The sequence below is a fragment of the Pelophylax lessonae genome (assembly GCF_965119305.1).
Source record: "Pelophylax lessonae genome assembly, chromosome: 4".
Taxonomy (NCBI): domain Eukaryota; kingdom Metazoa; phylum Chordata; class Amphibia; order Anura; family Ranidae; genus Pelophylax; species Pelophylax lessonae.
The window spans coordinates 146,483,277-146,498,152 of record NC_138771.1 but is presented as its reverse complement, the minus strand read 5'-3'; the positions used below and the strand labels follow the sequence as shown (position 1 = coordinate 146,498,152).

The 14,876-nt window shown below is 48.6% G+C and overlaps 1 protein-coding gene across 2 annotated transcripts in view; it reads left to right on the top strand.

Moving 5' to 3' along the window:
• Positions 1-14,876, top strand: part of PPP6R2 (protein phosphatase 6 regulatory subunit 2) — a 367,586-nt gene that overhangs the window by 25,563 nt on the left and 327,147 nt on the right. For both annotated transcript variants that reach the window (XM_082254944.1, XM_082254943.1), the window contains exon 3: positions 6,255-6,392. In XM_082254944.1, coding sequence (XP_082111070.1) covers positions 6,255-6,392 — 138 coding nt within the window. The remainder of the gene's footprint in view (positions 1-6,254; positions 6,393-14,876) is intronic.

Genomic DNA, 14,876 nt, shown 5'->3' with positions numbered 1-14,876 from the left:
CTAGTGTTCCTTCATTTTTATATTTTTTAAAGGTTTTTTTCTTATTATTTATAGCTTTTTTAACTTTGGCCGTGAGCCACGTAGGTTTTATTTTTAGCCTTTTAAACCTATTGCCCATGGGAATATACTTTGCAGTGAGTTTGCATAAAGTCTTTTTGAAAATTTCCCATTTCTGTTCTGTGCTCATCGATGCCAATATTCCCTCCCAGTCTAAATCCTGGAGAGCAGCCCTCATTCTTGGAAAATTTGCTCTCTTAAAGTTAAGTGTTTTTGTATTTCCTGTATGCAATCTTTGCTTACAGTTAACATTAAATGAAATCATATTATGGTCCCTGCTACCCAGATGTTCTTTTATATGAACATCAATAAGTGCTGCATGGTTTGAGATTACCAGGTCCAACAGAGCATCATTTGTAGTGGGGGGCCTAAAAAAAATGCACCATAAAATTGTCTTGTAATTTAGGTTTATACATTTTTGCCATTTAACTGTTCCAGCAGTGCCATTTACTCCAGTCAATGTCTGGGTAGTTAAAATCTCCCATTATTAACACTGTCCCAGCCCTTGCAGCCCTTTCTATCTGTGCCAGGAGCTGAGTCTCCACCTCCTCATTAATACTGGGAGGTCTATAACAAACTCCAATAGTAATTTTTGTATTACGCAAACCCATGTACATTTTAACCCATACTGCTTTAGACTCAGCACACTCTCCATCAGCTAGGTCCTCTTTCACACTCGTTTTGAGATCACTTCTCACATAGACACACACCACCACCCCTCCGTTTTTACCCTGTCTTTCAGAAAGAGAGCATAGCCAGGAATAGGAATAGCCCAGTCATGTGAAGAATGAAGCTACGATTCAGCAATACCAATTAAGTCATAGTTCTCCTCGTGCACCAGAGCTTCCAACTCACCTATTTTGCTTGGCAGATTTCTGGCATTGGTGAACAACACTTTAATTTATTGTCACATTTTGCACACTTATTTTGCATATTTTTAATTTTGGTACAGATAGTACCATTTCCAATGGTTTTTTGTAGCCTGGGAACCTTCTTATCCTCTGCCATAACTCTCCCCCCCATCTTTCCCCATTCTACCCACCAATAGGGGCTGGCCCCTGTCTGACCTGTCTGCCCCATTATAATCTAATTCACCCTCCCCCCTCAATCCTAGTTTAAAAACTCCTCCTCCAGCCTTCCCATAAACCTCTCCCCTAGCACAAAAGACCCCCTTCCATTTAGGGGCAAACCAACCATATTTAGCATATAGGTTGCACCCCAATGAAAAGTGAGCCCAGTGTTCTAAAAACCCAAATCCCTTCTTACACCAGGTCCTTTAGCCATGCATTCAGCTCCCTAATCTCCCCCTGCCTTTCCTGTGTTGCGCATGGCACAGGCAATATTTCAGAGAATATCACCTTGGAGGTCCTTCCCTTCAACTTGCAGCCTAGTTAATTAAATTGGTTCTTAAGGAGCCTCCACCTTCCACATATTCTGTCATTGGTTCCAATGTGGACCAACACAGCTTGGTCATGCCCAGCCCCTCCCAGTAATTTATCAACCCAGTCGATCACATGCTGAACCCTGGCACCAGGGAGACAGCATTTGGTTGAGGTGATCCTGGCGACAAATTCCCCAATTACCACCAACTGTCTAGGCCTTCCTACCATCCCCTAACCACCTCTACTAGACGGACTGCTCTCCTGGCTGTTAGGGATAGCAGTGACATCTAGGGCTGCCACCTCTAAGCTTGCCACCCCCACATCTTCCCCCAACATGGCAAATCTGTTAGGATGCTCAAACCCAGGGCTGGCCTTCCTTTTCTGTGAGCCCCTACCACTCCCTCTGACTGTATTAACCCATCTTCCTACCTGATAAACCTGACTTACCTCTCCACCCTCCCCATTAACCCCACTATCCACCTGCTTAGCGAGCAGAGGACCCCTTTCAAAAGGTTGTCAGTTCTGCCCAGTGTTGCAATTTGCTCCTCCAGATCTCTAATGTGAGCTTCCACAAGGGCAACCTGCTCCGTTATTGTATACATGCGGCACACTGTGCACTGCCTAAAACCTTCAATCTTGCTAGCACACATTTTCCTGGTTGCAACAATAATGCAACGATCTGAAAATTTCAGATGTTACTTACAGGTCTGAAGACTCCTGTTATAATCTACTGTTTACAACTCTGGTTTTTAACTTACCACTTAGTAAAGTTCCACTTGCTCAGAGTTCCAGCAAGGAAAAAGGTGGCAGGCTCAAGAAAGAGCAAGCTCAGATGAGTTGAGCAGAAAATTAGCACCTGAAGCACATGTGACCAATTAATCCTACTCCTCTTAATTAGTTGTCTGAAGGAAGGAAAGGAAGAGAAAAAAAAAGGCTATTTAAAAAGTGACAGAAAAAAAAGGGAAAAAAAACTGCAAGTAAAGAGACCCTTAAAATGCAAACAGTCACCAGCAGTCAAAAGCAAAAGTGTTTATCACTCTCCACTCAAATTTCCCACTCTTGAGCCTCCAAACAGCAAATCCCTAAGCTCTTTACTCGGCGTTACCCCTATGAGGAGTCCCTTCTTAAGAAGTGGACTGTGCCACTGGTGGTGGACCCTCCGGTTTCCAGATTAAACAAGGCAACCATGATTCCGGTTGAAGAGTCCCCGGCCTTTAAGGATCCGGCTGACTGGAAGGCGGAGGCTGCGGCCCGCACTATATACACTCAGGCTGGTTTGGCAATGAGGTCAGTATTCACCATCGCCCTAGTGTCGCAGACTGTGACCGAGTGGGCTAAGCTCTTACACCGTGACCTGGAGGGGGAACAGCTTCCCCCCCTGTCCTCGCAGAATGCGACTCCCCTGATGGCTTGCCTCTCTGTTTTTTGGCTTGAGTGCTGGTCTGCGGATCAGACTTCAAAAAAGGCCTTGACTGATCTTCCTTTTCAAGGAGATCGCCTGTTTGGAGCTACTCAGGCTGACATCATTCAAGGTCTCACAGGGGGGAAGAGTACTTTTCTTCCGCGAGCTACTAAGGGCAAGGAACCTCGTCATAGACGTGGGCCTTCCTTCTCAGCTCGTAAGAGGTTTTCCCCTCTCACATTCCAAGATGGCTACACATGAGCGATGAACGGCTCCAATCTACAGGAGGAAACTCAATCAGTTCACAGCTGATAAAAGCCCCCACCCTTCCCCTTGTCCCTCAGTATTGTTTGTGTTTCTCCCACAGCGAAGCATTTTTTTTTCTCTAACCAGAAGACCTAGAGAGTCGGATGATTCTCCTGTGAGGCAGGTTCAGGAACGCCGGTGAGGGCCGCACTCTACCTGCACGCGTTTTGGGCTTCTCACAGGTCGCCTCTTGTGGCACAGGCAAGTAAGAAAAAACAGCATGGTGGTCTCTCCGCTAGTTGCCCCTCTCAGCAGCTCTGGTCTCCTCCTGTCCTCCCCTGCACAGTGGGCGCCGTGCTGTGAAGGGCGGCCGCATAACAGCAGCAGCAATGAGGGGAGGACCCAGTGCGCTCCAAGCCGCGTTCTGAAACCGGAACTTCCTGTCTGAACAGGGAAGAGGCTGAGCACTCCTAGCGTGACCTGGAAGTGGGTGTAAGGCGTGGAGGAGACGCCGGACCTGCATAGCGGCAGGAAAGTATCAGGCTCTTCAGCTACCAAGAGCCAGAAGGCTGCTAATTGTGTGAACTCCATCTGGACCCACCTCATGGAGAAGGAGGATGGAATGACGCCGCAGTTGGCTGCAGGCAACAGCAAATCGGGGCCAGAAAAGTGCCTTTTCTGAGGTGAGTTCAGAAAATGAACTAACCCACCCCCCCCCCCCCCCCCACAATTACCTTTCAAAAAAAAGGTTGGGATATCAGGTGGTGTGTGTATGTATGCTGTTGCAGCCTAACTTTGCAGCTCCCCAGTCAGGACAGCAATTTGGGAGGGTGTGAGTTTAGCCACTATCCTCCTCATGTGACCTTGAGGATAGAAAAGCAAGCACTGTAGCTGTGGTAATGGGGAAAAACAAGAATGGTGAGTACTTTCATTTGCCTTGGGAGCTTAGCAGCAGTATCCCTTATAGCAGCAAGGTGGTTTCCTGGCCTTGGACATGGTACCCCCTGCATTAATGAGAGTGCTACTATCCTTTCCCTTAGGCCTGGGAACAGATAACCCTGAAGCTTCAGCTAGACCAGGCATGTCCAACATGCGGCCCGGAACCCCAGGCAATGCGGCCCACTGCCCCCCCCCCCCCCCACACAATTTTTTTTTTTTTTGCTGGGGAGGAAGGAAGTCTGGTCGGGGGCATGGCCACAGCGGCTTCCAACTAACGGTAGGCAGAGGCTGCCTCGGAGGGGAGGAGGGGGGGGGGGGGATGTGTGAGCATGTGCAGTGTTTCTGACTCCTACCACCATGACCACTTCAAATCACTGGTGGTTAGAGTGTTCCTTTAATATCTCTCAGAAAAAGTAAACCTCCGTAGACTGATTTCATTTAATTTCATCATCCTCTAGTTGTGTTAAATTAGTGCAGGGTGTTTGGCCGCGCGGGAAGGGCACGGCGGCATTTTATTACTTATATACCTTAACTATAGTACCGTATTTTCCGGCGTATAAGACGACTGGGGGTATAAGACGACCCCCCTATTACATGATCTACCGGTAATACTTATACTTAGGTTATTGGAGATATTATACTCGGCGTATAAGACGACCTCCCATTTTTGGGGGATTTTTTTAAAGTTCAAAAGTAGTCTTATACGCCAGAAAATACAGTATATATTTTATATGCGGCCCGAGAAAATTTCTCTACACTCAATGTGGCCCAGAGAAGCCAAAAGGTTGGACACCCATGAGCTAGACTAATGTCCACAGATTCCTTTTAATGCGGTAGTATACTCCGCCATTAAACTTCTACCTACAGGTAAGCCTATGATAAGGCTTACCTGTAGGTAAAATTAATATCTCCTAAACCTGCACGGTTTAGGAGATATTCGCCCTGCATCCAGCCGCTGACACCAGTGGCGCCTGCGCTCTGAAGGTCCGGCGGACCTTTATAGCTGTTTGCCGGCTCCTTGCCGGAAAGTAACTCCCGTGCGTATGTGCGGGATTGACGTCATCGCGGCTCCGGCTACTCACAGAGACGGAGCTGCTGAACACGGAAGAGACGCCGAGGGAACATGACGGCTCCCTCAGCGGTGTCCGGGCGACCTTGTCGGGGCTTCGTTTTAAGGTAAGTATTTCATAATGAGCTAGTATGCGATGAATACTAGCTCATTATGCCTTTTTTCCCCTCCCTTTCTTTTCCCCTCCCTTTCTTTTCCCCTCCCTTTCTTTTCCCCTCCCTTTCTTTTCCCCTCCCTTTCTTTTCCCCTCCCTTTCTTTTCCCCTCCCTTTCTTTTCCCCTCCCTTTCTTTTCCCCTCCCTTTCTTTTCCCCTCCCTTTTCTTTTCCCCTCCCTTTCTTTTCCCCTCCCTTTCTTTTCCCCTCCCTTTCTTTTCCCCTCCCTTTCTTTTCCCCTCCCTTTCTTTTCCCCTCCCTTTCTTTTCCCCTCCCTTTCTTTTCCCCCTCCCTTTCTTTTCCCCTCCCTTTCTTTTCCCCCTCCCTTTCTTTTCCCCTCCCTTTCTTTTCCCCCTCCCTTTCTTTCCCCCTCCCTTTCTTTCCCCCTCCCACCGATGTGTGTCAGTGCAGTAAGCTCATGCACATCTCATGGTGGAGGGACAGAGGGGGAGGGGTTGTTTGCTGAAGTTGTATCCACCCCCTCTGAACCTTAAAACATAAAATGGACCGTTACTGGGACCTGCATGCAAGATGAAGTGCATTTGATGTAAAAACTAAACGAGGGAGGAAAGAAAGGACAGATGATTTAGGATCATGGTAATATTTGTTCTTTATTTAGCCTATCCCATAATTCTTCTTTAAATGATACGTTTACCTTTAAAATAAATAAATGCGCAGCCCTGCCTGGCCGTGTTTTCTCTTAAATTGTGACTGCGAGATCTGAGAGAAGATCTTCAGCTCGCTGTCCCTACAGGCAGCTGATTGGGGAGATTCTACAGAAGTGGGAACGTTACACGTTTTACCTTTAAAAACGGGTGAAAAATGTAACGTTCCCAAAGGTGAACTTAATATTTCAATAGCATGGAGTACACTAGCGTTGGATAATTTTAAAACTACAAAAAATTCTACAAATGCTGCCTTTGGCTAATGTTGCATTATATTTTCTTCTGCTTTGGACAGCTGTATGATCTTTTGGTAATTGGTATAAACTGCTCCTTTCACTTAGGTCATTGGGTTCCTGAGGAAAAAGGAACATTTTCTTTCGTTGGTGCTGGATCACATTGGTACTTCAGCTATGATGGACTTGTTACTTCGTCTCATCAGTTGTGTGGAGCCGGCTCCCTTAAGACAAGAAGTGCTTAACGTGAGATTTGTTAAATGTTTGTTTTAGATTATAACTTTGCTGAAGATGATCTCTGTTTATGCATGTTTCATCATGCGCCAAGTTTTTTTTTCTTCAATTTTGTGACAGGTTTACATTAAGAAGATTATAGTTTGTGTAATATTTGTGCCACATTTTTATTTGCCCTATAAAAAGAATGCTGAAGATTAAAAATCGGCTATACAATATAATTAGTTTTGCTATACTTTTATTGTACAAAAAAATTATATAATTTAGTTATACAGAACATAGGACTGGTTCATGTCTTTTACTAGCACAGTCAGCAGTGTGTAGTACATTATGAAGTTCTATAGCCAGAGATTTAGGTGTTTTTCACTTGTGATAACCCTGTCATTTGTGGCTAACTTTTCTCGGGACAAACAGTTGGCTTTTCCCCTCCAGGCTTGCTCTCAGGAGTATGAAGAAACTGTGTTACACCTCCTAGGTGATACCTTTCCATCCTCCTCTTCTGCCCATAACCTATACAAGGCTATGCTGCACTCCTTCTGCCATCTACTACACAGACAGACACAGTCTGCGCTCCAGCATGGTCCAGAAGATGCAGAGGCATCGCTTCTGGGAGGCGGGTGACATCATTTTGGGTCACCAGAGACAGTCGTCTTAAAAGCGACAAGCAAGCGTAAAGGCATGCGACAAGCAAGCGTAAAGGCATGCAACACTTTTGTTTTGGATGAAAATTTTGGCCAGGTTTTATAAGACTTGATCAGGCCATAAAAAATTATATAGCTGCTGGGGAAGAAAGGAAGGAGAATACTGTAAAATATCATTTGTGTGACAGCTCTGGGGCCGCTGATTAGCACATACGAGATGGCAGTGCCCTGCAGCAGTCTTGAGGCTTTTGGATGTCTACACAAGGGAGGCTTTTACAGGAAAAGAACTGTATAAAATTTTAAGTTCACCTTTTATAACATTATACCTATATTTAGGGTGTAACATGCTACTTTGCAGCAGCTGACCCCTCCCTCCTCATTAACCGTTCGTAGGTGCAATGCTTTGCAGGCTACATGGTGAAAAAATAATAAATGTCATGTCAGTTTTCACCTGTGTGGGCAGATTAGGTGCTTTTTCCTGTTACTCTGTTTAAAATTAAAAAAAAAATGTTGAACAAAAAAGAATAAATGTATATTTTTTAACTATAAAATCGTGTGCATTTTAAATTATGGTCTTATGGTACACACACAGGTCCCAGAAGGCAGTGGGGGAAAAGACACACAAGAGAACCAGGCGTTCAGGGACTATCCTTCAGTGAAGACAATTAGTAAATGGTGCTGCTGTCCCACACTCACTCTCAATGAGATAAATCATTAAACCACTTTAATACCGGCCACTTTTCCCCCTTCCCGCCCAGGCCAATTTATAGCTTTTAGCGCTGTTGCATTTTGAAAGAAAATTGCGTGGTCATGCAACACTGTACCTAAACCAAATTTATGTAATTTTTTCCCACAAATAGAGCTTTCTTTTGGTAGTATTTGATCACCGCAAGGTTTTTTCTTTTTTGCTAAACAAATAAAAAAAGACCGAAAAGTTTGGGAAAAAAAAATTTTTTTTTGTTTGTTATACAATTTTATAAATAGATACGTTTTTTTTTCCCCGGCACTGATGGGGTGGCACTGCTGAGCACTGATAGGCGCATTATCCTGCCGCCGTCATATAACGTCCGGTCAGGATAATGCAACCACCTTCCGTCGTCATTTGCTTATAGGGCGGGCGGGAAGTGGTTAAATAACAGTGGGATAGAAAGCGCAACCCCTAGCCAGACAGAAAGCTGACTTGCTGACAGGGAACTAACTTGCATAAGTAAAGTACAAAAGTGTTAGTTTATAGGTAAGTGGAAACTTCACAGTAGATGATCCAAAACAGAAAGGATGCTGGCCCCCATGAATAGTAGCACAGCTGGATGGAAACAGTACCTTGAGTGGAGCCAGTGCAGGTGATGGGCAGCTCCACAATCCCAGGATAGGGATGTAATGATGGACGGGCAAAGTAGCCAGGTGGAAGGTGGTAAAAACCCAGATGAAAGGGCTCGCTGTGGAAGGAGGTACGAGGGGGGGGGGGGGGAACGCCAGGAGAGCAGTCCCCCACTTCAGTGAAGAGGCACCGGCCACATCAAATGGATATACCAGCAGTGGCCACAAGGTGCACGGTATCAGCCCTCTCCTACTGTAGGGGAGCCCTTGTCGGCACCTGGAAATGACGTCATCGGACAGGCAAGGCACTGACAAGTGTAAACGAAGTAAGCTTTTAGACCTGAAGAAGGGGTTTACCCCGAAACATGTAGTCTTTCTATCCATCTGGTGTCATTTTGTTCTTCCACAGCAGCTGGCAAGCCCCCTGCCCTTACTTCGTTTACACTGGTCAGTGCCTTGCACGTCCGGTGACGTCATTTCCAGGTGCCAACACGGGCTCCCCTGCAGTAGGAGACAGCTGATACCTGGGATTTTGTAGCTGTCCATCACCTGCACTGGCTCCACTCAAGGTACTGTCAGGGTTCGTACGGTCATGAAAATCCTGGAAAAGTCATGGGATTTTGACATGATACTTTCCAGGCCTGGAAAAGTCCTGGAAAATGGGCAAAATTACTAAGTTTTGGAAAAGTCATGGAAAAGTGTTGTGACACTATTTATTTTTGTCTCTGGGCCCCCTGTATTCTGTGGGAGCGGGGGACAGTAAGTGGACTATTTTCTCTGTTTCGGGTTTGGCGGATTAATCAGCCGCAGTGCACTGCACAGCTGAAGCCTGATCACTGGTCTCTTCAATATGAATAGACCGTGACAGGCTAGGAACTCTGCGGCGGATTGATCTGCTGAAACTGAAACAGAGAAATTGTGCATTTACTGTCCCGCTCTGAGGGACGTAGCTGCGGGGCGGGGGGGCCGCGATCACTGCGGGGTGTCAGGCTGGTGTCCATCGGGCAGGGCGGGCGGGGGGGGCCGCGATCACTGCGGGGTGTCAGGCTGGTGTCCATCGGGCAGGGCGGGCGGGGGGGGGGGGCCGCGATCACTGCGGGGTGTCAGGCTGGTGTCCATCGGGCAGGGCGGGCGGGGGGGGCAGCGATCACTGCGGGGTGTCAGGCTGGTGTCCATAGGGCGGGCGGGGGGGGGGGCCGCGATCACTGCGGGGTGTCAGGCCGGTGTCCTTGCCGCATCTCTGTGTGAAGAAGGCAGCGGCAGAAGGAAGGTCAGTGAGGAGTCTCGTGTGCTGGATAGGAGGGGGATGGGATGGTACAGCTGCATAGAGAGGAATTGAACTTTCATATTCCTCATGTCGCTGAGTGTTGTTACTCCTCCTCTCAGAAGCTGCACTAGGAATATGGAAAGTTCAATTCATCTATATGCAGCTGCCCCATCCCCCTCCTATACAACTTCCTTTGCTGGCCCCCCCTCAGTGCTTTTTTTAGCCCCCCCCAGTGCTTTTTTAGCCCCCCCCCCCAGTGCTCTTTACCTCCCCCCTGCTCTTAGCCCCCTCCGTGCTCTTAGTCTGGCTCCCCCTCAGTGATTTTCTGTTCCCCCCCCCAGACAGTGCTCTCCAGTTCCTCCCTCCCCCTGTGCTCTCAATCATCCCCGTTTTCCCTGCCTGCCCCCCCCCCATTGCTCTCCACTCCCCTGCAATGCTTTCCAAACCCCCCCTTAATTCTGTCTATTCCCCCCCCCCCCCATGCCCTTCAGCTCCTCCAGTGCTCTCTGCTTTCCCTGTGCTCTCCGGCCCCCCCTCGTGCTCTTCTATCTTCTATCATGTCCGCAGTCTCTGACTATCCCCTGTACCATGTCCACAGTCTCTGACCATCCCCTGTACCATGTCCGCAGTCTCTGACCATCCCCTGTACCATGTCTGCAGTCTCTGACCATTTCTTCTACCATGTCCGCAGTCTCTGACCATCTCTTCTACCATGTCCGCAGTCTCCGACCATCTCTTCTACCATGTCCGCAGTCTCTGACCATCTCTTCTACCATGTCCGCAGTCTCTGACCATCTCTTCTACCATGTCCGCAGTCTCTGACCATCTTTTCTACCATGTCCGCAGTCTCTGACCATCTCTTCTACCATGTCCGCAGTCTCTGACCATCCCCTGTATCATGTCCGCAGTCTCTGACCATCTCTTCTACCATGTCCACAGCCTTTGACCACCTCCTATACCATGTCCACAGCCTCTGACCACCTCCTGTACCATGTCCACAGCCTCTGACCGCCTCCTGTACCATGTCCGCAGCCTCTGACCACCTCCTGTACCATGTCCGCAGCCTTTGAAAATCTCCTGTACCATGTCCGCAGCCTTTGAAAATCTCCTGTACCATGTCCACAGCCTCTAACCATCTCTTCTATCATGTCCGTAATCTGTGACCATCTCTTGTCTTTTATCATGTTTGCAGTCTCTGAGGGGGTCTGGAGAGGAGTCAAAAGTGGGAGTGCGGTCGGGATGGGGATCACAGGAGAAGTCAGACATGTGTGGACTAGGGAGAGGAGACTACAGGATAAAACCAGAGCATTGTGCACCTAAGAGGAGTGGGAGTGACACTGCTGCCCAGCCAGTCTACGGGGGGGGGGGGGCACTGATGTAAGGGGGCACTGTTATAAAGGTTCCTCCTTGTATCAGGACCCCCCCCCCCCTCCCTTCCTTAGTGCATTCACTCTGTGTAAAGTGGTCTCTGGTCACCAGAGTCCCCCCTACATCAGAGTTCTCAGCTTTTTCACCCTGAAGTGACACCCGCTCCGAGCTGCTGCAGTGGTGCTTCCATCTCATCCACTGTAAAACAAAGGACCATTTTGAGTCGCGCTGTATCCAGAAACGAAACCCTAACTGCAGAGGTACTGTACACTACAAAGATTGTCATTTATTTTAGTAAAAATATGCTGGGTGTGACATGGATTTTCTTCTTATTTAACGTGTATACATAGACATTTCATGAAACTTTAGGTCATGAATATTTACGTGAAGTCATGGAAAAGTCATGGAAAAATCATGGAATTTTATTGGTAAAAATGTGTATGAACCCTGTAACTGTTTACATCCATCTGTGCTACTATTCATGGAGGCCAGCATCCTTTGTTTTGGATCATCTACTGTGAAGTTTTCACTTACCTATAAACTAAGACTTTTGTACTGTACTTATGCAAGTCTGTTTTCTGTCTGGCTAGGGGTTGCACTTTCTATCCCACTTTGTTGTTCGTTATTTTAGTGTATATTTGTAAGATTGTTGTTGAAATTAATGGTTGGCCAGCAAGGTCTCTTTAAGATTGCATTATGACTAAAGCTGGCCATACACTGATGCTCTGGAAATTCTGCTGCATCAGCTGATACAGTGATCAGCTGGATCACTGATCAAAATCTGTCCGATTTGCTCGACAGAAGTTGATTTGATTAAATTCTGTTGAAAGGGACATCTTGAAAAATATTGAAAAATTTACTTGATCAATGGCTGAAGTCTCCATCCATCTCCTTTATGTAGATGGCGCAGTCTGTTTTTCTCTTACGTCCTCCAACAGTCGCCGCCCACTTCATATTCATCACCAATGGGGTTATGTCCTTTATTCCGTAGGAGTAGCTAGGCAATAGAATATGTTAGTACAAAGACTTTTAACATATCCCACCCCCAGGGGGTGGTCCCCTCAGTACATAACCCTCCACTTCCTGTATCAAACTCAGTTTCATTTGTCTAGCTGTCAGGAGTAGCTGGAAGTTTCTGTGCTGGGGCACCTTGTCTCAGCTCTCTTTCCTTTCTTTGGATTTTATTTGAGTTTTTTCTCTCTTTCTTGTTAGCTGTTATTTTACCAGCGTTAGTTAGTTCTTCGTAAGAAGAGGATCATGCGGGCTGCGTCTCGGGCTGACCCCCCTGGTAGCAGGCTGTGGGTCAGTGGCTTCTCAGCCCGCCATCGAGCGTTCAGTCAGGTATCGCTCCTGAGTTATCTGAACGACCCATCCCTGTGCCGTGCAGGGATGCTAGGTGAGGTGGCTACCTCACCGGACGCTGTGCGGTTTCTCAACCCACCTTCTGATGCGTCCTGGATGCGACTCTCCCTGCCTCATGTGCAGCGGTTTGTTCGCCTGTGCGGGTCCCCCACGCCATGTAAGAGGTAAGTGCATTTATGTGGGGACCTGTCTGTCTGGGGGGTGTCAGTCTGGGACTGTGTACCTTGCCCTGTGTTCACACTATTACGTTTTCCCTATCTCTCACATTGCATGCTGTGGGCTGCAGGAGGGGGGGCTGGCTTCACTCTGTGTCAGTTTTCTGTCTGTGTGAACGGCTGTGTGCTGTGGGGCTTGAGTTTCTCATGCTTGGGGCACATTACAGCGCCGCTGCGGCGGTTTACCATGTTCCTTTTTTGGGCAGATGGTGTGTTTTACTTCACCCTCATGGGGTGTGGGAGCGGCGGTTTCGGCGCCAAAACGGCGCCATTTTGGCTGCGATCGCTCCGGCCGCATGTTTTACATGCATGGCGGCCATTTTCTTGTAGCCTCCATAGGCTTTAATAGAGCGCCCTGTATGCCAGCACTTCCTTTCCTTCAGGAGCACCGCAGGCAGCAGCAGCAGCACCGATCTCTACAGGTTCATTTCTCTCTATTCCCTGTATCCTACCTTGGTATACTTGTCCCTGTGGGGGTCCCTTGTGTGGGGTGCTTAGTGTGAGTGGGCTACGATCGCAGCGCTCTCTTAAAGGGGCGGTCACCCATTTATTTTTGCTACTACAGGGGCATGGATTCTCAGGAATGCTTGTTTCCTGCCAATTTGGTGGGAAGCCGGGGGACTGCGGTTTCCCCCCCCCGGGGGGGATTTGGCTGCGATTGTGGCTAGCCTTGCGACTCAGGTGCAAATGCTGGTGGCTGCTCAATCCTCTAAAAGGCCCAGAGTTTCAATTTCCTCTGATTCAGAGGGTGATGGTACTGGGGCTGCTGTGGCAGAGATCTCCTTATCGGGGTCTCGTTCCTCCCTGGACCTTATAGGGTCAGAAATGGAGGCTGAGGTAGAGGGGGTTGATAATTCTCCCCCTGGCTCGTCTGAAGAGCTTGCATTCAAATTGGTTGCTTCTATCAAGCAAACTCTGCGTTTGGAGGAGGACGCATGTCCTCCAGCTGCCTTGGCGGCTTATGGGATGCAGAAAAGGCGCAAATCATCGCAGATGTTTCCATGCACTGATGATTTTCAGCACGCTGTGAAAGAACGATGGCGTAATATACGCAAACCTTTTGCTGTACCAAGTAGGTTTAAGCTGCGCTATCTTTTTACGCCCGCTACTGATGGGCGTTGGTGTGTCCCCCATCCGGTGGACCATGCGTTAGCAGTTTTGAACAAGTCCACTGCGATTCCTGCTGAAGACACCCCGGTGTTCCGGGATGCCACGGACAAGAGGATGGAGTCCCTTGCCCGTCGTTCCTGTTCTATTATGGGTTCTATGTTGAAAGCTTTATTTGCTTCACTTATGGCGGCCCAGGCGGTCGCGAGCTGGACGCAGGTGCTTAGGCGTGTCCTGGTGGCTGATTCTGCCCCCCAGGCGACTTTGGATATGGTGGATCAAATCCACCAGGGTGTCATGTATTTGTGTGATGCGGACCTGGATATGGTTCCGTTGGCTGCACGTGTACACAGTGTGGCGGTGTTATCTCGCCGCCCGGTTTGGTTGAAGTGTTGGTCTGTGGATCAATCTTCACGTAAGACCTTGGCCAGTCTGCCTTTTGATGGTTCTCGCCTTTTTGGCGAATCCCTGGATGCCCTAATTAAAGGGGTCACGGGGGGTAAGAGCACGCTCTTACCTCAATCCCACGAGACTAAGACGGCTCCTGGGAAAAAAGAATGCCTTCTTTCGGCCCCCTCAGGGGTCCTTTCGTGCCTTTCGGTCACACTTTGGGGCAGCCGTCCATGGGTCAAGGCTCCCGCCAGAAGCCGTGGGCAGGTAAGCAAAAGTCCGGCCAATCCGGTTCTGCGGCCCACAACAGTGCGGCCTGAAGGGGCGCCCTCACCCAATTCACAGGAAATCGTTCGATCTGGCTACTAGATCGAGTTTCTCTCTCGGCCGGAGAGCAGATTTTTTCCCTCAAGTCTTCTGTTATCCCCGGAGCGTTTGCGGGACCTGCATCTAGCGGTGCAGGACCTGAAAGCTCAGGGAGTGGTGGTCCCGGTGCCTCATCGGGACAGATTTCGAGGGTTCTATTCCAATCTGCTCACCGTGCCCAGGAAGGAGGGCAAGGTGCGTCCGATTCTGGACTTGAAGGCGCTGAACCGCTTTGTGCGGGTGCGCAAGTTCCGCATGGAATCCCTGCGGTCGGTGGTGGCTGCCCTGGTTCCGGGGGAGTTCATGGCTTCCATCGACTTGAAGGATGCGTATCTTCACATCCCGATTTTCGAGGGTCACCAGAGGTGCCTTCGATTCGCCATAGCGGAAGATCATTACCAATTTGTGGCGTTGCCTTTTGGTCTCGCCTCGGCTCAGAGGGTGTTCACCAAAGTGCTGGCAC